At 35.7% G+C, this 25,563-nt stretch overlaps 1 protein-coding gene across 1 annotated transcript; it reads right to left on the bottom strand.

The window, feature by feature from the left end:
* On the bottom strand, positions 1–25,563 carry LOC108371173 (putative uncharacterized protein DDB_G0294196; the record flags this gene model as incomplete). The annotated part of the gene is made up of 3 exons (XM_017626682.1): positions 25,030–25,563; positions 24,587–24,798; positions 1–230 (listed from the first exon to the last, which is right to left on the bottom strand). Coding segments are annotated over exons 2-3 (279 nt in total), but the record flags the coding sequence as incomplete, so codon positions are not given.

A 25,563-nucleotide genomic window follows, 5' to 3' on the forward strand; every position in this document is an offset into this window, starting at 1 on the left:
CTGGTTGGCTGGCGCAGCGTTCGGTTGTTGTTGTTGATAATGAGATGGTGGTTGTTGTTGCTGCTGCTGCTGCTGCTGCTGCTGCAAGTGTTGTGGCTGATGCTGTTGCGCTGGTGGTTGTTGTTGCTGTTGCGAACCCGATACAGGATAATGACCAGATGTTGGTTGTGGCGTGAATTCCCTAACGACACGCTCTTCCGATACGGGTGGCCAAGCAACGCGCTTATAACCTTTAACGAGAGCGAAGGAGTGTAGTGAGAAATAAATTAGTTTAAAAATGTATATATGTATGTGGTAAGAGCTTAGCGTGAACAATATGTATGTACGCACAAAATGTGGCAGTGAACTTGGGACAAGACAAATGCTTAACGTAGTATGCATGAGGGCATTGTGCTTACTGTGGAATGTAGGCCTGAGAAATATACAAATATGTATATATGTATATATGTATGTATGTATGCAAGATGGAATTTGAAATACTATCTACAGATGTATGTACGAATATGAATACATATTTATTTGTACGCATTATTTTCAGTTTTGATTTTGAAAGCTTTACTGTGAAGCATATTTCTATTTTAATTGGCAATTTTTGCATTTATCAACTATTTTATTCTTTATTAAATTTTACTTTTTGTTATGCTTTATTTTTATTTTTCCCCCAAAACAATCTAATGCATTCATCATAACCATGGATGAAACTACTCAGGATTGTAACAAGTCTATGTTGGACAACGAACATCGCTGGAAAACACCGTAAAGGAAAGCCCGCCGCCCAAGAATCGGCAGCGATGATAAACAGCAGCACAAAAAAGACAAAAAAAACAAAGGCCGCTATTTGAGCTAGTGAAATGAAAATAGGGTAGTAGAGCTATAACGAAACGAAAAGGAGACACCTGACTTGGGTATAAAGTAGTCATGGAAAAACCTGTAGGAATGGCAACTAATCCAATTAAGGCGCACGCAAAATTTACTATTATCGCAATACTATTCTCGGCACACGATTCCATACCTAATGAATCCGAGAGAATCCCTCCACCAGAGCAAATCCAGCTTTCTGCACCGAATTAACTCCAAGTGGGGGCAAGCAAACTTAAAAAAATATTAAATCACCAGACCCAGATTGTGGACCAACCGAAGTGCTAAAAATTATAGCACCCATGCCACCGGAGGCTGTGTGTGGTCTTTTAGTGAAGTTAGTGGAGCTGTTGAATGTAGATGAACTGATTAAACGATCCAAACTTGATTGGGCCATAAATCCTTTTCCCCATATAGGTCATCCAGGCTCGATGGCGTTTATTCAGAAATGCTTCAAAAATCAGATCCAATCATTGTTGATTGGCTAGAACAGATCTTTTTCGCTTGCATTAGGCTCTCTGGCTCTCCCATGTGCCGATTATTGGAGAACGCCTAAAGTAGGACTTCTTCATAAAGCCAGTAAAGTGAACCACGTGAATCCTAAAGACTAAATACCAATTAGTTTAACACCTTTCATCTTAAGGACCCTCGAAAGGCTGATGACATTTATATGAAAGCCAGAATAGATCACTATATAAATTTAATACCCAGCATGCCTATATATAGGGTAAATGTACCAAAACAACTTTACAAAGGGTTGTTGGTCAAATTGAAAAAGCCTTGAACGAAAGAGAAAATACGATAGGGGTATTGCTCGACATAACAGGCGCTTTCAATAACATTTCAGCCAATGCCATATAAGAAGGGGCTGAACTGGTATGGATTAACATAACCCGAAAAAACTGGTTACGATAGATACTAGGTTGCCGCATAGTCTCGTCCGAATGTGATTCCACCTCCCTTTCTATGGTCGTTAGCAGCCAACAGAATCCTTAAAGCTTTTGAAGGCAGAGCGTCCAAAATAACTGCCATTGCGAACGGGTTTCGCACTTAGCCTATACGGAAATATCTCAAAAGGATGAGCTACCTGATGCGCCAGACACTTCGCGATATTTATATATGGTCCAAGAAAGTAGGGCTCAGTGTAAATCCGGACAAAACAGACCTAGTGCTCTTCATATTATTCTTCTCCTTTGTTGGCATTGTAACCGCCTAAGCGATTTTGGCCGAGTCCAAAGCAGTACACCAGTCGTCTCTCCATCCGGAAGTATAGAATTCAGGAATGAAGGAAGCCTCTCAGCTAGGGGGTGCGACCTAACACAGAAAAATCACACGAAATATTTTGGAGTAATACTGGATTCTAAACTGACATGGAAGCAAAATGTTGAGGAAAGCGTGAAAAGGCGTAGAGTGCAAAGACTAGCGATTGAAGGAATAGAAGGAGCATTGAAGTCTACGATGACTGCTGCGCTAAGCGATATCCTGCACATATCTCCAACAGATCTGGCTGCTAAAAACTTAGCCTTGCTCACTCGGCGATTGCCACTGTTGGAGCAGCGCGACCAAATGATTTACATATTTATTTATGTCTATCTGTCAAACGAGCTCTCCACCATGCAAGTTGACAAGGGAGCTGTTTTTTAAGACTTTCGTGCCGTGTCATTGCAGTACAAAAGTCTTAAAATAATGCTCTCTCATTCAGCACTCGTGCTGAAAAGCTTTTGAGAGAAAGCACTTGTATATCAATTAGCTCGCGCCGATCCAATAGTCGTAATGGCCGAGTAAACAAAGAACTGGTGCCCTTTTCGAGAGATCCGGGTTCGAAACCTCGGGCTGGGAACTTTTTTTACTATAATTTTTTCTTTTTCAATTTAGTTTTCTTTTAATTATGAAATCGAATTGTCCTTAAAAGAAAAAAATAATAATTTCATTTAATTTTTATTTATATATTTTTTTTTTATTTTAAGATTTTACTGTTTTAAAAAGAAAAATATATATCTTTTTTACATTCGTTAAATTTTAATTTTATTTTTTTCTATGAAATTTCCTTTTTGTTTTTAGCTTTTATTGTTTTAAGAAGTAAAATAATTTTTTTCACTCAATTCAATTTTTATGATTGTATTCATTTTTTAATTATTTGATTATTTTTTGGTTAATTAAATTTTATTTAAGTTTTCAAATTTTGTTTTAAAAGTAAATATATGCATATACACTTTTTTAATTTCATCTAATTTTTCTTTTTCTAATTTATCTTTGTTTTAATCTATTAGCCTTTATAGTTTAATTGTTGTTAAAAAGTAAGTAGTTATTATTACTCCACAGTAATGATAACATGTTTGATTTTTCATTTCATTTTAAATATTTTGATTTATTTTTGATTTATTTTCATTTATCTTTTTATTTAATTTGCTTTTGCTTATTGGTTTTTATATTTAAAAAATTATGTATGTATACTATATATATATATATATATCAATTAAATCGATTAAAAAAATTTATTGCTAAAAGGCTAACATCATAACGCTTAGACCTCGTCGTTAGCAGATCTGTCAGTTAGTCTTTCGAAAGCTACCAAAGTGCATTCAAGATGATTTCTAGAATTTGCATTTGACATAAGAAGGACTTTTGTCTTTCGAAAAACTGTGGTAAGCTGAAAGACAGTTGCCAGAATTGCCCTGATAACCTAACCTAACTACAGATTTCGGGAATTTTGCGCTTTCAAGTTTTTCTACTAGTGTTTTGTGTAGCACTATAGTAAAATTAATTCTATAATATACAAAAATTCTAATTTGTTAAAATGTATCTACTATTTAAATAATTCCTTTCAATCTAGCAATCAGAATTTTGTAATTTCTTTTAATTTACATTTACTTTGAAATACAAATGCAAATTTTTTGTACAACTTTTAACAAATACAATTAAAAATGCAGGAGTTGGCAAGAAAAAACCATTACCAAAACCAAACATTTTCCATCATTTCTTTTGTCATTGCACTGTTACGGCAGCCGCTGCATTAGTTTAACAGGCAGCCGTTGCCAGACATGTCAGTCGCCACAATCAAGCGGCGAAGTCACGCTGACAAAAAGTGAAGTTGGTTGTTGCAACAACAGCAGCTAATTGTATGCCAGCAATTGCGGTATACATATGTATGTATGTATGTATGTATATAGGTACATTACGAGTTGTTGTTCTATTGTTCTGTTTGTGATGTTAAATTTATTATGTTTTTGCACAGCAACGGCAGCGGGTGGTAAGTTTGATGAGGAAACACTCGCCAATCGCCACTCACTCAACATTTGCATAAATTCATTATAGTTTACCCCAAAAACTATTTCAATTTAGCATTCGTGTTGTTGTTGCTAAAGCTGAGCATGATGCTTAGTGCGCTACTGCAAATTTTTGTATGTTGCTTTGTTTTGGATTAAAAAAAAATGTCTGCTGAACATTTTCCCTTAGCCAATTTCGCGTACTTACTATCTTTATTTTAATTTATGTAATTGGTTGTTCTATTTTTATGGATAGAACTGTATGTGTGTGTGTGTGATTGCGAGCTATAATTGCCTATTTCTATTTTCCACTTCTCTTTCCACTCAAATGCTTATTGTGTAAGTGCATTTTGTTTCTGTAGGGTCACTTATGTTTTCACAAATAATTGAAGTGTGCTTTTTAAATTAATTTTTTATATGTGTATGGATGTTTTGCACTTGCATTGCTACCCTTCGTACACTGCATTGGTAGTTTTAAAACCCAACTGAAATAAGCTTAACTTTTGGGTGAACTTCATTCAACTATGTATGTATGTATGTATGTATGTATGTATGTATGTATGTAGTACTCAAAATTGTTGTTATTTTGTGCCAAGAGAATTTCATTGAAATTGAATGACACTTGAAATTGACCTTTGTTGGCATTGTTCCCAAACAATTTGCACGAATAACTGTAGCCAATTTTTTACGTAGTTTATTTCAGACAATCTATAAATTTTTTTTTATTTACATATTTTTTGTGTGTACAACAATGAAGAGTGAATAATTAAAATAGGTTGACACAAGTATGAGTGGTGAAAATTAAGAAGAATTTCGCTCGCAAAAAGTAAGCAAACGACATTTTTTTTGGTTGACCGTGGCGTATGAGCAACCGATTGGTAATTAGGCAGCTCATATTCGACATACTTAAAAGCATAAATAAATATCGTCATTAAGCAGTTAACCGTTGCTAATAAATACTTGTATATTGGCATTTGACTTTAATTTATAAACCATTAATTGACATTAATTTACGATTAAGCGCGTCTCCTATAGTGAGTTATATACTCACAACGTTCATGTATATGTATTAATTAAGAGAAATAATAACTAAGCACATATGTACATCTGTGCAATTATGTATGTACATACGTATGTGTATAAAATCAAACAAATTAGTTACAAAGAAAATATGTAGGTATGTATGCCTATACATAGTTTTACCTGATAGCAAATCATTCGCTTTATTGTAATTAAAGCAAATCTAGCACGTGAAGCAGCGGTGACCAACATATTCGAATAGTTAGCTAAAAGTAAGCCACAACTTTGTAACCTCAGCCGCATTTCAACGACTATATAGCCAGCATAAATTCGCTATAAATTGAGGCGCACAAAAGTGCCAATATACAATAAACCAACAAACATTCGTATGTATGTATACATATATGCGTGATTTATGACATTGGCGGTCGAAGGGTATTTTGTTGCGAAAAGAGGTGAGCGAGCGCTATGGCTTAACATGCATGTTGTTGGGTGTGTTATAAAGGTATGCATATATATAAATACATATTTAGATGCATTAAGGTGCACTATGCGAAGTTTAATTTAATAAATAATTTTTAAGCAAAAGATACCAGCGACTTCAATCCTCGTTAAGGCGTAAGTACCATACAATTGTGATGTATAAACATCTCTGCCCCGAAATAGTACCGAAATGGTCCCGAATAAGTCCTAAAATAATCACAGAAAAGGCCTGCATAAAGCTGTTCCAACAGTTTTGAACAAGGCCGATTTTCAAAGAAAAATTCTACAGATTTAAAAACTCCAAAGGAGGCAAAGTCAAATATATGTTTTCTTATGTGTCAGAAATAGCCGTTCATGTTGTATTACATTCGCTCGAAAAATTCTGGTTCAAGAAAGGGGAAGCTTTATAAATGGCGGCAAAAGCAAAATCATTTTCATAAACACATTTTCGACAGTTTTTCATTCAGACTTAAGAACGTCATCATACAACGATCTGCAAAGTTAAAAAAATAAAAACGTACTGGTTCTATTTCTCGGACCGTAGTGGGGCATGGAGCTAAAACGGATTTGCAACGGGCCTTAGGGACCTAGCGTCACGCCCATCCAATAGAACTCCCTGGAGTTTTGATAAAGTAAGAGCCAAGGTGTTTAAACCTTGTTGTTTCTATTCTGCACAGAGTCCGAGTGAATTATGGAAGTTACGATCATCAAATTACGGAAGTTGACTTTAACCATAATGTCGAAATACAAGCGGAATGATATTCCAAGCTACACAGATGTTTCCGAAATGGACATTGGAGCTAAATCTGTCGTCTTTTTTCAGAAAATTTCTGATTAGTGTACCGTATTCACAACAGAGATGTATATTTATGTATAAGTGTGTATAAAATTGACGTCCGCATGATCGACTTGCCTTAGTTGTGGACAGTCAAGCTGCTAATGAAGACTTTGGTGTCAGAAACGACATATTTGCATAGACATAGTCAGGAAAACGGAGTTTTATAAGCCTCCAAAAAAATGAAAGTTTGGCACACTAACAGGACACTGACCATCGGCCACATGGCCGCCTGGTTCGAAGCCCCGCAGGACAATTTTTATAGAAGCGGTAGAGATGACGAAGAAATATATTTCAGCCAGCCGTTCCTATGCAAGAGCGCTGAGCCTAAAATTTCTGGCGGATCACTTATTCGAGAGCTCAGTAAGTTATAGGAATCTTCTGGGAAGCATATGTAGGTATGGAGAAATTCTCTCCCGACCATCATGTTTAGCCTGTGTGACCTCTGAGTGAACTCTTGAACTAGATATGCTCGTTGAACCTAACTCAACTATCCTACGTTGTCTTCACACTCTTTCGGCTACTTCTTTGATAGTGGGGTTAGCTTTAGGGCGGGGTGAGAGGGGCGGTTGCCCTGTGCGCTAAATTGAGGAGGCGCAAAATTATGGGATGGCGTTTAATTTTTGATTGCATACGATTTTGGAATGTGAATTTTCTTCATCGACGGGGTGAGACCTGACGAATCTTTTACTCCAAACACTTGAAAACAATAACATAAAGAGCAGTTGCTTACAAAACAAAGGAGATCAAGCCGGGGCCCTCGAACTAAATACGAGTGGACCATTTGTACAAAGGGATTCTATTCCATGGATTTTGGTGAAGGGCCATGCTGCCTCTTCCAGAATATGCATCACGTCTTTTGGTGTATATCAGCGCATCTAGACATGCCAGCGCATCAGAGATAGACTATTTTCAAAAATCATGTCCGAAATTTCACCGTTAAATCACTATGTACAATTCGTGGAGAAAACAGACTGGACATGGTTAAAGTTATTAATCGATTTTACTACCAATGGTGTTATCGATGTTGCGCGGTAGGTTTGCGTGCCTTTACGCTTTGGTGACGGTGAGTACCGCAGACGAGGGAACGATGAGCTGTATGATTTTTCCAATGACATGGACATAGTGCAATGAATTAAGCGGCTCCGCTGGCTTGGCCATGTCGTTCAAATGGACGCAGAAGCTTCAGCTCTAAAATTATTCAACCCGCTTATGGTAGCAGAGGAGAGAGAGTGTGGATGAGGCGACTTGAAATATTGCCTACATACTTCTACAATGAGGACGATGTGATAAGAAGTCGATAAAAACAGTCGAAAGGGTTAACAGTATCTTTAATTAAAAAAAGCTGCCAGCTACACTGAATCGATGAATGCAGCGCTGGGATATTTCAGCATGTGAGTTTACTATACCCGTAAAGAGTGTACTACGATTTAGAAGGAACTTATCAATTGGGTATTAGATCTAGAAATTACTTCAGTTATTTTCTCGAATGAATTTTCACTTAACTTCCAAAGTGCAGCGCCAAAACGCGTGCAGATGCAATTTTTAAATCTCAACACAATGTAGTTTAAATGAACAGTAAATCGATCATTTGCTTAAAATATATCAATCTTTAGTACTTCTGGGCACTAAAGTCTTAACTTTTCTGCTCAAGTAACCTAATGTAAAATTATGTAAAGCAGAATGCCCCTATCTCTGAAGTGCGTACATATGCACATATATAACGGTGCTAGTGTAGTGCGTGCGCAAGCGTTGTGAGTAACTATTATTGTCCGCCTGCTATTAGGCGAGAATTTATGATTAAAAAGCCCGGTGGCGCCCACTAGCAATGTAACGCAGCTACTAACGCATTATTTTTACCTTTGAATATCTCTCAGAGGCATAAATAAATGCTTATTATTAGATTTGCAGTACTTATATTCGCACGTAGATATGAACTAAAATACCGAATGTATAAATCGTAGGCAAAATACATACATATGTATGTATGTAGCAAACATTTGCGTGGGCCATCATAGCAGCGAAGAATTTTTTGGCAGGCAATTACGCATTTCTCTATATTTTGTTGGTGCATTTAAATTTGGCAAAAATAAATAACCATGCTGCTAGGCTGCCAGGCTGCCATTAGGGGGCTGGCGATAAATTATGTTTGTGGCTTGCAAGGGCTCTCTATTTATGAGATATTTTGTGCTAAACAAATGGCAAACACGTATGTGATTACAGTTACGCATACAAATGTACATTGACACTCGTCATAAAAACTCTTCTAAATGACGCTACTATACAATTTCAATATGCAAAAAATCCATTGACGTTCTTAAATATGCACAGTCGCAACGTACAACGGTTTATTTCTTCAAGTATAATTTTAAGTATTAAATTATGATTAATATTGAGTGTACGTGTGGAGAAAACTAAACAGATAGAGAGACAGAAAACCGTTGGATGATAGGCGCTGCTGTGTGCAGTGTGTGTGTGTGTGCGAATGTCTGCATATTTGTTGATACGCAAGTGGCATCTGAGGTGATGAAAAAATACTGCAATATCGCAATGGCGAAAATGTGCATGTGTGTATGTATAAATGGTAACCTTGCGAAAAAAATTAATATAAATATATGATTGGAATGTGGCGGATCAATCGTTAATAACAATGCGAATCGCTATGGCCGGAAGGAAACGCACACAGATGTAATTGTATACATGAATATGAAAATACGATTGTATACACTGAAAAAAATGATGTACTAGTTTCACTGTACGTTTGGGACGCCGGGGTGAATAAAAAAAAAAGCAATTCACCAACAAGTTTTGTCAACTTTATATAAACCCAGCTCTTGCCCACTGCTCCACGCGCATGAGGCTCCTTTTAACGTTATGATTTCAAATGTAAAAAAGGAAAAATATTACCTCACGAAAAAATAAATTTTATTCAAAAGGTTGTTGATTATCTCTTCAACTAAATTAGAGGTGGCGATTGGCATATGAGGCATTGTATAGAATCCATAAAAAAAATTCTAAGCGGATCGATAGTCCAATACCAAATTTGGTGTCCGGTATGAAAAAGAATGCCTCATATGCCAATCGCCACCTCTAAAATTAATGTAAATATGTAGTACAAAGACTACGTACGAATTTTGAAGCGAATCGGAGACATGATATAATTTTTTTCCCGAAATCCGTCCGACTTAAAAAGAATGGCTCATATACTAACAATTTTTGTTTCATATGAATTAGGGTTTTTGATTATTCGCCTTTTTTCAAAAATCGGGTTTCGAGTAATCGGAAAATTGCAATTTGACTAAAACGGTTCCCTTTTTTGAAATTAGCAAAGTGCTTAGACGTGCCTACTGCTACTTGGGAGGTCCGTGGTTCACTTTCTGGTAGCAGCAACATCAAGAAAAGGCAAACCTCCGAATGTACTTCTTCGGATCTGGAGCAAAGAGAGGTGTAGATTTGTAATTTGTATGAAATAAAAAAAACGGTTTGTTCGATAAAAAATACGCTTTATTCGATATTCGAAAAATCAAGATTTAAAAAAAACGGCTATAGATATCAAAAAAACCCTGTTGAAGCTAGTTTGGAAAAACCGAAGCAATCGGCCTAATATCAATACATAATTATTAAGTTATGATATTTATAATAAAAACAATAATTTAAGAATTAAAATTTGATTTACATTTTTGGTCGAGATTTAGCCGTCATTTTACGGTTTCTAATCTTTCGATCACGAAAAAGTGTTACCTGTGAATTTTTAACTTTTCTATAAATTTTTAAACGCCATTTTTAATTTTTCGATCACGAGTATAACCGCTATTTTCAAAATATTTTTTAAATAAAGATTTTCAATCCGTTTTATTTGACATATATATTTCCGTAATATCTAATTTAAGTAACTGATTGCATTTCATTTAAATTTTAAATAGGTGGCAATTTTCGTGAAAAAATTTCTTTCACTTTTGACATTAAAAGATTTCCTTTCGCTCGTGAATTAAACTGATTTTAACTTTTTGAATAGGTGGCAAGAATCTGGATGGTGTTTTTTTTTGGAAAATAGTAAAAAAGTAGATTTCGGCTGACTCCCAAATTTTTATAATATTTTATTTAGCGTATTAATTAGTTGATACAAAAATATTTTCCGCGGGCGTCCAAAACAGTCCAGAAAGCATTCCTCTCGCATGTTTTCTAAATAACTCGTGCCCGAAACAGTCTGGTCTTTTTTTGACACAAATGTGCAAAAAGTCAAATTGCCATAAAAAATGCTGTTTGTTTACATCCGAAAGGGAGTTTTATAAAGCACAAAAATGGAAAACACCACTAAAGCTTCAGAAAATATCGATATTTGCCATTTTTATTAGCTATGCAAGATAAAAAAAATTAGATTCAGATTCAGATTCTCCTAAAATAAAAGTGCAGCAAATGCTGCAGCTGCTCGCAATGAAGTATTTTAAATCGAATAAAAAACAAAAACAATTAAAACAGCTGATTTTGGAACGTTTTGATACATTTTTGATATTTATGAGAGAGTAATTTATTTTTATTCCCTAATTTGCCGAAATAGCACGTTAAATGAGAAAATGTTAAGAATGATTATAGACCAGTTATTGATTTAGGAATAAATACATAAATATTTAGGGATACATGGAATGCATTTATGGAGTTCACTTGGTGCGTTAAAAGGGCAATTTCAATGAACAGGGAAGGCTTATTCTTATTTCCTCATTGCTATAGCCCAGCAACGAGATCATCGAATAGAAATACCTACAACTCCGAAGCGAATTTTTCAAAGTGTCTGACATTCAAATCTCTTTAGAATTCGCCCAGTGCATTCTGAAGAAATTCAAATAACCTGCGACCTTCATGACCTCAGATAGGTTGAACTGTAATTATATTGAAATCGTATCTGGACTTTAGCTCTGACACACTTCTCGGGCTTGGGGTTGTCGTATTCTGCTGCCTGAGTATGCCGAGGGGTGGCTCAGAAGATAAACATAGATAATGCTTCAATTCCATTATAGCCTTGGCCTACCTCAGAGTATTATCTTAAATACTCCAAACTACCTCACAAGCAATAATTGAATGAATAAAAAAAAAAAATACATTCTACTGACAGTGGCACTCGAATACACGACCTCCCGGCTCATTAGTCCACCTTACCGCCGTCTGTAAGGATACAATTTTGGTCACAGAATCCTCGTCCAGTCAATTGAAAGTGGATTTATTTATTTATCTATAGAAAAAAAAATTTTCCAAGGTCAAACAGGTAATATTGCCTGCAATGGTCAGCACGCGTGGTAGCGTAGTCACGCGCCAGATATATTGTAACTCATTTCCGAATTATTATATTACAACAGTCGTGATTACGGTATCACCTTACTTGACTACCAAAAAAGCTATCACATCAATTGCCATAACGAATTGGTTTGAAAACCTTCACCTTGTATCTCCTAGTGTATGCATAGAGAGCGCTCTTGAGTACTGCCAACAGTGGCTGGAAAAAATTCCAATCATTGTTACTCGTACGCCGTGCAACAAATGCCACCTCAAAACAGAGCACGTCAAATGCTATATGACTACCTAGCTATAATACTACCGCTGCTACCAATAAAATCATTACCTGGCATGTAAATGGCCAAGTGCTTGAGTGAGTGTATTTGTGTGTGCGCGTGTGTGTGTGTGTGTGTGTCTACGTGCAGTTGAGTGTAAGTGCCAATATGAATGCTGTTGCATAAATGAATGAATGAACGTAAATGTATAGGCGCACAAGCGTACAAACGAATACTTGGTCGAATGAGTGAAATGCCTAAAAGTGGTAATTTGCGGATATCCGTTTTGTTTTCATATCGATGAACGTGCCTGGAGCATAAAATGTGCGAAAATTCATAGTAAATGACTGGTTTGAAAGCATGCAACTGGCCGTCAATATGCCCAATTATACCACGTTTGTGTATATGTTCATATGCATGTGTGTGTGTGTGTGTGTATGTGCATACGTGGCAAGTTGAGGCATAAGCGCCACGTAGGTTGGCCAACACCTTGTACGAGCGCAGCCACCGCAGACTGGCAGATATGCGGCCAAACATAAGTGAATAAGCACAACTAGCTCTGTATTTGTGTATGTATGGAGCTTTACATTACGCTTACTCACAACTGCAGCAGCTCAACAACTCAGCATCTCTTAGGCTATTTGAGGTATGAACACGTGCGCATTCATATACCAATAGGCATTAAGGGATCACGGTCATTTGTGGCAACAGCAATGAGGGTGATGTGTTTGTGGTTTGATGGACGAGCGAACGTGTTTACTTCAATATACAACAACTGCATAATCATACATACAAGTGTATATGTATGTATGTATATGAATGTATTTATGTAGCTACATACGTGCATGACTATCGTAGTAGTTGGTCAACACCAGCCTAGTGGCCTTAACGGCTTTTCGACCTTTCGTTTTCATTTAATTTTTCTGCCTCTATTTCCTCATATTTTTTTTTTATCCTGGTTGTGTAGTTTTCTCCAGCGCACTTTGCAGTAGCGCTTTGAATCCCTAAGTAAACATAAAACATGTTTATTGTGCATACATGAGAATTTCGTGAGTGTGTACATATATGTATATGTACATATGTATGTACGTTGGTGTGCTCGCGCTGAGTTTGTATGTAGGTGTTTGGCTATCTTTTAGGTGCAAACGAATCAAAACTGCCAGCATTTTTACTGCATACATACATATGTATGTATGTGCTACTATGTACATTACATAGCTACATAGCTACTTGCGTATTATGTACACGCATGCAAGGATATGTTTGTTTGGTATTAACGGAAATTAATATTGATTGATGTGAAATTCAGTTAACGGCCACAGCCGCCAGCCAACAGCTATCGTACGTACGGTATCAGATACGCCAGCTTAAAAAGCAAATGCCGATATCAGCACTGATATCCTTCCTCCCTACATGCAATATCATCAATTTCCCGTTTTCATTGTTTTAATGGGCAAAAGTTAAGTGTACAAAGATGAGGCGTTCAATCTCCACCTGTCACTTTTAGTCGTAATAAAATGCGCTTCGCTGAGTACGTGTGAACACTCAGTTACCTACATACATGCGTATAAACATACAAATTACACATCTACACATTTGGCGCCATACCCACAACTCATTTGCCACCTACACTAATTTTCTGACCTGTTAACCCTGCCTTGATTTGGCCATTGGCCTTTACCTAAATTTGTGCTCATATGTGCGTGCATTTCCCTCGTTTATTCTTTTCCTTTTGTTTTTGTTCTCTCCCTCGTTATTATTGGGTTATAATTTTTCAAGTGTTAAGATTTGTTGTATCAGGCCATATTGTTTTTATTACACTTTTTTTTTCTTGTTATTGTTGCGGCGTTGGGTTACCCCTATGATTCATTGTTGCTATAAAAGATTTTCTTGCATTTACAAAGCAGCTGGTTGAAGTTTTCGGTTTGTTTGTTGCTCGGTTTTGCTTATAATAAAGGTGATTTGTAGTTGTGTTATAACACCTTTGTTGGCCAAGCAAGGATTAAAGCTGTTAGTTGTTTATTTAATGTGGCAACAAGTGATTTATTATAACAGCAATAAATGCGAAAAGGGTGAGAAAAGTTTAATTTTCAATTTAAATACCGAGTTGGTTCAAGAAATTTCAATCTTTAAGGTCTTCTCCGACAACCTTCGAATAATTACGTAAAAAAGGAATATATTCCTAACAAACGTGTCAGTTGTAGGCTTGCCGCTCATAGTACTGGATTGGCCGAGCTTTTCATCCGATTTATGGCATACGGCTTGATGTTGTCACACAAAGGGGAGGGTTTTAAGGCTTGCCTCTCATACCACCATTTATTAAATATGTAGGTCCTTAGTGAAACATGATTTAAAGTGCTGAAGTGCATCTTCATCTTCATCTTCATCTTCATGTGCATGTTCATCTTCATATTCAAAAAATAATAACGACTGTGTGTGCCTTGAGTACAATAGGGATATGCACCTGGAATGGCCGTACCCACAATTGAGAAGGTGCCTTTATCCAACTGGTGAGTGTCATGAAGAAAATGAAGAAAAAGGAGTCTGATAACCCCGCAGTTCAGCAAATGCCTTGGATGTTACAGGACTGCAACAAATTTTCCTCGTGCAATGTCTATTACTGCTGCCATAAGAGCACAGAAATTCGAAGTGCGATTTGAGGTTGGCTGGAGGAAAAGATTCTTCGACTAGGCACGCAACGAGCGATAGGGTGCCTTCGAATACAATGGAAGGACATAATCCGCACCAAAGCTAAGTACAAAAATAATAGCTCTGTTGGAGGATGAAGAGACCACAGAGCGTTAATATGCGCGCTTGGTACGAGTGCGCTACACTCGCCAGAATGTTTACATCGTGCTTGACGGCTTCAATTCCAAAAAGACTTGGATTGGCCACTCAATCGGCAATTTGAGACTTCATGACAAGACCTTGTTGGATAACGGAAAAAAGCTCATCGATCTTGGCACTATGCGGAACATGGTAGTGGCTTCTATAAAGCTATTGAGGTTTCCCCTGATTTCTGAATGAAAAAGTATTTAATTACGTTGTGGTAGATGGAAGATACGTTTCGAGTGGGATTGACGTACCTTCCATCAGAGCAGCGAGCTAAGCAGGTGCGACAGTCAAGGAAAGTTTTATGTCGAAAAGCCGACGGGATGCCGGCTTTTAAGCGCAATTTGACATGATACGCCAGCTAGTTGATTGCAGCCATTACGGTTTGTAAAATCTCCACTGACCCGATTTTCACAATGAATAAAAGCTAAACACACTACATTTTTTGTCGATTTAAAGCCTCTTTTTTAAGCAACTTATGACACCGTATATAGTTTTAGGATCCAAGCAAAATAATTACACCAGTTCTGTTAGTATAGTCTTTTGCAGCGGATAATCAAGAAGCAAAGGAGATTCGTTTTTCGTTGCACGAAACTAGACAAAGTTCCTACGGGCAACACACAAAAAGTCTTCGCGTCACTGTTTTAGCCGACATTTCGCAGCTTCCAGGGCAGGAGCTTTACACTGAATATTAGCGGGGTAATTTGGACGAAAAGTTCACGTCTAAAAGGCGGTCAAACTTTCCTCGTAAATTCCCGGTTGGCAAACAATCGGCAGCTGTGGCGAAAAGAGGATATATAGATAAGTATATTAGGGAATACTTGGAAGAAAGACTAAAGCCTTTCCTAAGACTAAAGCGCTTCTTAAGACAGCATGAGGTTTCCACATTCTGTTGGGTGAACCCAGCTCCAGTTCCAGATTAGATTAGATTCGATTTAGAAAAGGGAGAAGGTCACCTAGTTGCCGCCACCGAAACGATTTAATGTAACAAGTCTCTATTCAACTACAGTTCATATTTGATCCACGTACTGCTAAGAAACTTCGCGAGCTACTTTGGCTGAATCCCATTTAGGTCGAATGATTCTAGGTCTTGATTACAATGTGCAGGGGAGGCAAGTCAAGAATCACCTCGTTAGCCGCCGTTGGTGTTGTTCTCATCGCGCTAGTGATGCCCACGCAGGTCAGTCTCTGTAGCTTGCTGAGCTTGGTCTGTGTGGACTTCACTTCCGAATTCTTCCACCAGACGGGTTCAGCATAGGTGAGAATGGGTTTGGAGATGGCATCATACATCCACCTCTTCAGTTTTGGTCTGATGCCCCAGTTCTATCCCATAAGATTGTAGTTGTATCTAGATGCGGATTTCATGAGAACTTGTCATCAAGGATAATTCATAGATATTTTACCTCTTTGGAGAAGTGTATCTTTTCACCTTGAAGGAATGGCTCTACCAATTTGTTCCTTTTCCCTTTCCTAGAGAAAATGACAATGCTAGTCTTCTTCGGGTTTAGGTTTAACCCATTGCTACTACACTAGTTGGCGACTATGTTCAGAGCATTCTGTAGGAGGTTGAAGATGGTATCTTCGAACCTACCTCTGATTAGGATGACACTGTCATCCCCTTAGCCCTGAACGTCGAAGCAGCTTTCGCTAAGAAGGCAGAGTAGTTCATCTACTACGATGGATAAGAGCAGAAGGGAGATCACTCCCCCCTGCGGGCAACCTTTCGTAGCTATGAATCTGACCCTTTCCTATCCTAGAGTGGATGTGATGGTTCTGGATTTAAGGATGTTTGCTATCCAGCGCCGGACGCAATTGTCTATAATAGAGTGTTCCATGTTGTCGAAAGCGCCCTCCATATCCAATAAACAACCCACCGCCACCTCTTTGTCCTCCCGGGACTTCTCAGTTTTCCTTGTTAGATTCTGAAGAGCGGGAATAGTAGATATTCCTGGATGATAGGTATATTGGTGTTCCAGCCCCGTGACATTACAACAAATTGGCTTTGGAATGGACAATGTGCTTTTGGTGACTCGGAAAGAAAATCTGACCATTGGCATTGGTGAAAAGAGAAATCAAGGCAAGAATGTAGCCAGGAAAAAGATTTTCGGGAAAAGTGGTGTTCATCAAATCGAAAAAATCTCGGCATTCGAGAGCTATGTGATTGGGCGTGAGAAAATCGCAAGTTTAAAATTCTATAACATTGCTTAAGAGGTTGCTTTGAGTATTTTACGATAAGCTGAAATTTAAACAAAGTTCCCGCACGTAAAAGCTATTGCTGGTCATCACTCATTGGCAATTACCGCTTCAAGGTTTTCTTCTATTTTCATTTCATTTCCCTTTTCTGCTTCTATTTGGCTTCAGCCATAACTGTGTTTACGACTCTACATTTTATACTATTCTTTGATAAATTTTCATTGACTTTCTCGGCATTTTAGAAAGTGCATTTTTGCTCATTTAAATTTTTTTCTCTCCCCCTCTTCACGCACAGTGGCACTCGCTGTGAGTATTCGCATTGCAGTAAAAAAATTCTTGCATAATTCAACTATAAAAAAAGTAAATGTTGTGGTTTGCGCAAAAGAAGTAAAAAATACCGAAATAGCGAAAGAAGGTGAACACAGATGAACGAAGAGTGGTGAAATAAGGGAGAAGAAAAAGTAGAAATAAAAAAATGTAAACGATTGCAGCTTCTGCTATGAAACGCTGCTCACTGCTCAGCCACTAGCGTACAGTCAAGTGCTGGTTGAATTTTCCACTCATTAATTCTCCACATTCCAACTTTTAGTACTTAGTGCCTGAGAATTTTTGCGTTGAAAGCTAGCGATTATCTGGCTAAGTAGGGCTGCTAAGAGAATGCCAACGGAGCTTTAACTAATTGTAAGAAAATTCTGTGACAGGTAGAGGGTGAATTAGTAAATATTTTTTTTTGTTTAAGCAGAAGGTAATTAAATACTACTAAATACAATTATTCTTGTTTTCTATGCCACATTTTACGCGCGTGTACATTCTTACATCCATATATGTATGTACTTACATATATATGATTCGCATTTATTTTTTAGTCTCTTTTTTTAGCGTTTCTTTAATGCCTCTTATACGCTCTTTTGCTTTTTTCACTTTCTATTTAAAACTACTGGCAATCAGTGCCAATAAAATCTGTCATCGCCGCACACTCCCACGCATGTGCATACCTCTGCATCGACATTGTCACCAATGCCGTATTGACGTGTGAGTTTCACAATTTCTCAGCGGTTGTATATTCAAGAAATGAAGCTAAAGTTAAACATTAGGTAATGGCTCGCGACTAGCAAATAACTATTTAGAACAACGAAATGTATACAAAATTTATATATACATACATAGATATATTTATATGGTTATATATATACATACACTAGCGGTCAAAAGTGGATGAATGTTGTTTTGTTTTTATACCGGAGCCCACATGTTCACATAAGGTTTGTTTGTAACGAATCGAGATGGATATAGACAAATGTATACATAAATGCTCAGAATGAATAGAGCAGTCCGTCTGCTGGTGAGCACGATAACTCGAGCAAACGAAATTCGGTGGGTAGGTTGCCCTTTACCCAGGGTAGGTTTGTATTGATGAAATCGGACTGTAACTAGGCCCACTTCCCATATAACGGTATTCTCGAAAGATGCGAAAACTACGATATTTCTGTAAATATTTAATCCAAATTGTTGATAATTAGTATGTGAAGTAGAATTTTGACAAAAAGTAATACTATTATGAAATCTTTGGAAAATGGGCGTGACCCCGCCAACTTATAATGAAATGCTGTATCTGAGTAGTCGTTTCACCAATCCTTACCAAACTTGGTACGAGCCTTGGCTAGGGTCTAGCTTAGAAACCCATTGAAAAGCTTTGATATATGGCAATAACCACGCCTACCTTCCATATAACGGTAATTTACAGAAACACGAAAACTTCGATAAATCATTGATAAATTGGATTGTTATAATATTTTTTTGATAATGCGCATAAAGCGGCCCTCTTATGATCACAAATATGTATCTCGGCAACCGATTTATCAATTTCTAGCAATCTCCGTGCACTTAATCTTGACACGGAAAAGCAATTTGTTGAAAATTATTCAAAAACGGACTTAGATTATACCCGCTTCCCGCATAACGGTAAATTTCAGAAATACGAAAACTCCGATATTTCAATAACTGAGGACGCTAATTAACTCCAAGTTACAATTATCTCTTACCAATAAATAGAATTTTAGGAAATGGGCGTCGCACCGCCAACTTTATGGCGACAAGGTGTATCTTGGTAACCTCTTCTCGATCGATTTCTACCAAACCTGGTTCAGTGATATCATTAAGTCTAACTCAGCATATTATCGAAAACGTTTGAAATCGGGAAAAACACCCCGCTTATCATGCAAAGGTAGTTTAGATAAAATTGAAATGACGATATTTGATACCTGCACCGGGTATATAAAGTTCGGTTTCGCTTTAGCAACTTTCAAGATTTGTACAGAAATTCCACTAAATTTTATCTAAATTCTGAGCTTTTTAATCAGTTGCCAGGCGTATATAATCTTGGTAAAATAAATGCAAGTTTGAGCTAAAAAATCGCATTGAATTATTTTTTTTTTTTTGTTGGCGGCGCACTTGCTTCCATATTGACTGGAATTGCTTGTGGAAGAAAATGCGCAAGGTCGTCTGCGAAAAAAATTACAAAAAAGCAACGCCAGTTTTCCTAAATTGCCCTATTTGTATGAAAAAAAACGGACAAACCCGCAGCAAAAAAATTTTTAAAAATCAGTGCGATTTCTGAGTCGCTCAAGTCGCTTGCACTGCATACACAAAAATTTTATAAAAGTTCTTTTTGAAAAGCCCAAAATTTTTATGAACGTTTGTGAAACTTTTCTAAGTTCTGTGTAAAATTTGTGAGTTTGATTTATATGGTTTTTGTTAAATTATGAACCATGTTAAAAAAAAAATAACAAAAAAATTTTAGCCTCGAAAACATAACATTGTAGATATTAAAAATAAAACTACATTCATCCACTCTTGACCGCCAGTGTATGATATAAAATATGTATATAGTATGTACATATATGATCCCCTAAAATGCCACACTTTTTTACTGAATATATGCCACAACACATGCTTGCTTGCTTGCTTCAATGTTTGTGCATTGTTGTTGATGCTAATTTTAGCGGCTCAAGTAATGTGTTACTCATTCGCCCGTGTATGCGTGCTTGTTCACTTGGCATCGTTTGACTTTACTTTCATGTCTGCAGCTGATGTTCCATTTTGTCTAGTCTTTTTGGTCTATTTATTTGCGTTGCCGACTTTCTATTTTTCGTATGTGTATTTTCTTTGGAATATTTTTCTATACTTTTTAATTGCAAGCGACTTTGAAATTGCAGAGTGTTTTTGGGTTTGGGTTTAGGGTGCATCACCACAAAAAAGTTTTAGAACTTCCGCCAAAATGGCTCGTAAAAATATTTAGAAATAAAACCTCCAAAAATCTCATTATTTAAATTTCTTGGGAAAAAAATGTCTAAACATTTTTAAGCAGACTTTTAAGCTTAATCTATTTTATCATCCGAGGTGATTTTTTGTGAAAAAACATTTTCAAAACCTAATCTTACCTAATTTAATCTATAAAGAACTCGATTTTTGGAGTTATTTTCAATTGGATCCAGCTCACATACATACATTTTAGTGATTTCCGAAATATGATGGCGGAAGTTATAAAATATAAGACATTTTATAATTTCGACGGAAAAACGGTATCGAGTTTTTTTTTTTTGTACGGAGGGTGATGCAGCCTAATGTACAAGCATACATATAAGCAAGAAAAAATTTTCAAAATAAATCTCTAGATTTGAATACATTTCTCACCTGCCAAGTGATTTCGATAATTTATTTAGCTGCTCGTAGATAGATGTGTATTTATGTATTTTTCTTTTTGAAGAGATTAATGATTCTTAACTCATTCGCTTTTTGATATTTGAAAATTCTCGTGTATCCATTAATTCTTTGACAGAGAAGTAATTTTAATCTTACTTTTTGAATAAAGCAATGACAGAATTTACAAATGTATGTGTGTAATTAATTGAAAATGCTTGCTAAACATTTTAATGAAAAGTTCGGAACCATATTTTCTAAAAACCTTTATTAATCTTAAGAAATTTGAACAACAAATACCAAAACATGTCATTGGTCATACCAGGGACTTTCCAACAAAAATTACAATAAGCTAAAAATTTCGTTATATGAGTCGTTCCAACTACCGGACCTGGCAAGGAAGTGTTTTTCTTCTAAGAAGTAGAACATTGATGATTCGATGTACCAATAGTTTCTCAAAAAACATCAAAATCAACAACATCCGCCTCTAAGACATTGGTGTACTTAAATATCGATCTTTTTTCCACCCTTCTTTCCGTCAAAGGCTAGTTTCAGACAGCAGTACAATTTTAATTACACAAATTTTGTATAATGCCCGTTAAAACTTTGCCTCCTTAAAAAACAGAAGTACAAGGATGCCAAAATAAAATTAGCAACTTAAAGAGTCCGTCTCCTGTCAAATAGTCATTCACTCCAGATTAAAGTGGCCACATTGGGTAAATAATTACGATCTTGGAAGCACATTTTTCATGTCATCCATCCCACATTTCAATTGCATTTTGCTTAATACATACATACAGCGACTCACAAAGTTTAGTATACGGCGATTTTTTTTTAATATGCCATGATTTTCATGCTAAATATTTTATGTTAGGTTTTTTTTAAAACATAGCTTATATTTTAACAAACTCCATACAAAATCAAGTTTCAAACTGTGTTCGAAATTTAGAAGTATTCTGCAAAGTTTCATTAAACTTGCAAACTTTTTAATTAATTATATAACAAATGTAATTTAATTTATAAAACAAATGTATGGTCTATTAAATTTTTGTAAAACAATGGGCAAATTTCAAACTTGAGGTTTGCTATTCTTTGTTTACTGACAGTCTTACGTATTTTTTCCATATAAAAAAATAATCTGAAAATCTTCATATTTTTGGGAAAAATGCGTAGGACAGTGAAAAAAAAATTATCAAAAATCAACACGAATTTCGAGACCTTTGGAATTTGCACATTATTATAACAAATTGAATGGGCTATACAGGTGCATACTAGATTTTTTACCTAGTCGTATTAAAAAGTTTAAAATTTTGATGCTTTAATTTTTCTTAAAAATAATTTTGTGGATGAAAACATTAAATTTAATCCGATTTCAATGAAATTTAGTTTTATTCTATCTTTTATTACTTACACACATTAACAAAATAATTGTTTGAGGTACTTTTAGAGTTGCAATTGACAAAAGAAACCCATTTAAATATATAATAAGATGGAAAATACTAGTTTTCTAAGAAAATTGCATCGGAAAATAACAAATTAATCAGCTGTTCATAAAACTAGCAACTTATTGCGAAATTTCGTTGCTGGATATTTCTTGCTGGAGAATAAGAAAACACAACTATTATCGGTAAAAACAAAGGCTACGGCAGGGCTGCCCACTTGGCTCAAACCGTGCCATTTTTGGCCCTATTTTACTTCAAATGGCACTTAATTTTTCGATTTTGCACAAAGTGCCAAAATGGAACTTTTGAAAAATAGTAGTATTTCAATATATTATAGTGAAATTCTTTGCTTTTTCTTCTTTTTCTCAACACAAATTTTCAAATTTCTATAATTCATACAACTGGTTTATCTTATTTTGGCATTGGACTTTTGTGTAGGAAAATGGGAACGATTTAAAAAGAATGAAAGAAAAAAGTACACGACTTTGTTTATTTGCGAACCAGCATTAACGCCAATAATAATGTCAGCATCGAAATCCCACGGGGAATCACTCTTGCTAATAAGTGCTATGTTGGACTGAGTAGCCAATTGAGAAGTAAACTCCTTCGTCGTAGAAAACTCATCATCATGTCTATGTTGATTTATGGCGCGTAGGTATGGGCAGTGAAAGAACCCTGATGAAGTGGCTCTTGGAGTTTTCGAGAGAAAAACTCTGCGAACGATTTACAAGCATTTCGACATAGTGCAGCGAATTAAAATTCAGCGGCTCCGCTGGCTTGGCCATGTCCTTCGAATGGACAGAAACGCTCCTGCTCTGAAATTATTCATCCCGGTTCGCGATGCTGGTAACAGAGGTAGAGGAAGGCCCAGGAAGGATTTTACAATTGGCATCAGCTGGCACCGAAGAGAAACGACTTGTGTGCTGTTTTGGATTCGGCCAAAATTGCTTAGACGGTTACAGAGCCAATAAAGAAGAAGAATGCCTCTATTCAATAATTTTTGGTCGAATTTTTCGCTCGAAATGATTTGTAGGGCGGACTTTGTTATTAGTTAATTAATAAATGTTAAAATTCCTTTATCAGTTTGTAGGTAAATTCAAATTTTTAGAACTGTATAATAACAAATTTACAACGGGAAATGTTTGCTTTTAATTACTTTTATGAAAACAACGCCTTGTGTTCGGCAAAATACTAAACAACGTGCTTGCCTAAATACTTTTCAGTTAAAAAATGTAAATATTTTTATAACAGGAAACACAATTTTCCGAATAAAAAACTATCAGCGCAAAAGGGGAAAACTGGACATTATGTTCAAAACTAATAGCATACCTTAAAAAAAAAAACATATGTATGCCGCTATTTCCGGAAAATATGTTATAAGTATGTATCATTTTTAATAGGAGCTCCTGTTTTGGTTTTTTTTTTTACATATTTTGTGCTCAAAAAGACTGAATAGAAAATAAAATGGAATTCCATTTAGTTTGCGAGCAAACTCACGAAAATGCACCAACATTTTGGCATAGTTTTTCGCATAAAAATAAATTTTTGTCGCATATAAGTTGAAAAATTGTATGCCATAGAATTCTGGCTATTATAAAAGTTTACACATACATATAAACGGATGATTTCAGTGCTCATATTTCCCTCTATAATACTAAAAACATTGATAATTTGGACGACAACAAATAATAGCCGCCAGAGGAACGCAGATTTTTATTTATTTTTTTTTTTTAATATCATGCTGCTCTACTAGGAGTATTTATTTATGTAGATACATATATGTATGTATGGACGGATGTGTATTTACATAGTTCTTTCATATGCCATTTGCTATCAATACAGTCATTCGTATGTCCAAGTGTGTTTAAAATTTGGGCAATGAGCGAAATAAATAAATATTCAAAAGTGGAACGTTGACAAAGATGAGCACGTCACCACACAGCGCACCAATCGAAAGGCTGGCGTTGCGAGCGATGAAGACAGCGGTGCACTGCTGCTGCTTATTGTAACAACAATAACAACAATAGTGACAAAGACGACGGCACTGACTTGGGGGCCGGGCGCAATTCGCTTATATTTTAATACGTGTGATCACATCATTGAAGGAGAAATATATTTAAAAAATTTGTTTAACATAACTTTTTTAAGATTATAATTTTTTTGCATAAAAATATTTACATACATAAATTTTTAAATTAATATTATTAAGGAAATTTTTGTTTCTACTTATTAATTGAAGCTATTTTTTATTTATCGTGAATTTTTAAGTTTTTTATTTTATTTATTTATTTTTTTTACTTGTTTTTATGTATTAATACGCATATGTACACAGCGATGTGTGGATATGTAAAACATGAAACACGTGCAGTATGCAAACTTATGTACAGATTTTGTTTTTTGCTTTGGGAAAATTACCATCCATATTTTTATAATTTTGATTGATTAATTGCCACTGTGCAACCATTTTTGGCACTCTGAGTTTCAAGTTTGTTGTTTTGAATTAAAATGTTTCAATGAATGTTTCTTTCTTTTTAGTAAACTTCAAGTTTTCAGATATTGTTTTTTTTTTTTTTTTGTAACAAAATTCAGCACAAGCTCCTCTATTCTAGGCGTACGTGGGGTAATAACTCAAAAAACAAGCACAATATTTAAAAATTTTTTTCTCTAAAAATATATGCAAATTTTTTTTTTATTATTTTCATAAAAAATTGCAACAAGAAATTTATTAAAAAAATGCTAGGTATTGATAATTTAATTATGTACGTATGTAACACATGTAACAAAAACTGGTGTAGAATACATAGAGTAGAGGATAGTATTTAGTTTATGTATAGTAAAGTAGAGATTGTACACGTTACCACAAATCACAAATTCGTTTGATAACTGAATTTTGGCTATTGAATTTGTATTCCGAAAAAATTTTGCACGTCGAATTTTTTCGGCTTGTCAGCATAGGAACATATGTATGTGTGTGAATAAAATTTACTGCTTTCTGTGGTGGCGTAAATTTTTAGAGAAAAATTCCTTGATTCAAATATTTTTGTCCGTGAATTAATTTTTATTTTTTGTTTTTTCCCGTTTCTTTTCGGATTATTCGAATCGTTTTAGTTAAGTGTTTTTTTCTTCTTCTCGTTTGTTCGCGTTAATTGGTTGTTATGTGTTTCCAAAAATTTATTATCGCTTCTTGCATGAACTAATAAATCTATTTTCCATTAAGTTGAGAAAAATTGAGAATAAAAATTCATTTAAATATTCCGTTGCTAATTTATGTATATATGTACGAATTATTAAACTGCGGTTGTTCTTGCAGCGGCGTTGGTGCACTTAGCGCGCGCGTCTCGATTTTTGGTCGAATTTCGTTAAAATTGTCGTATCGAATTGAGGTGGCGAAT

The sequence above is a fragment of the Rhagoletis zephyria genome, unplaced genomic scaffold, assembly GCF_001687245.7.
Source record: "Rhagoletis zephyria isolate East Lansing unplaced genomic scaffold, Rhagoletis_zephyria_1.1 Rzeph_scaffold_04745, whole genome shotgun sequence".
Lineage (NCBI taxonomy): Eukaryota > Metazoa > Arthropoda > Insecta > Diptera > Tephritidae > Rhagoletis > Rhagoletis zephyria.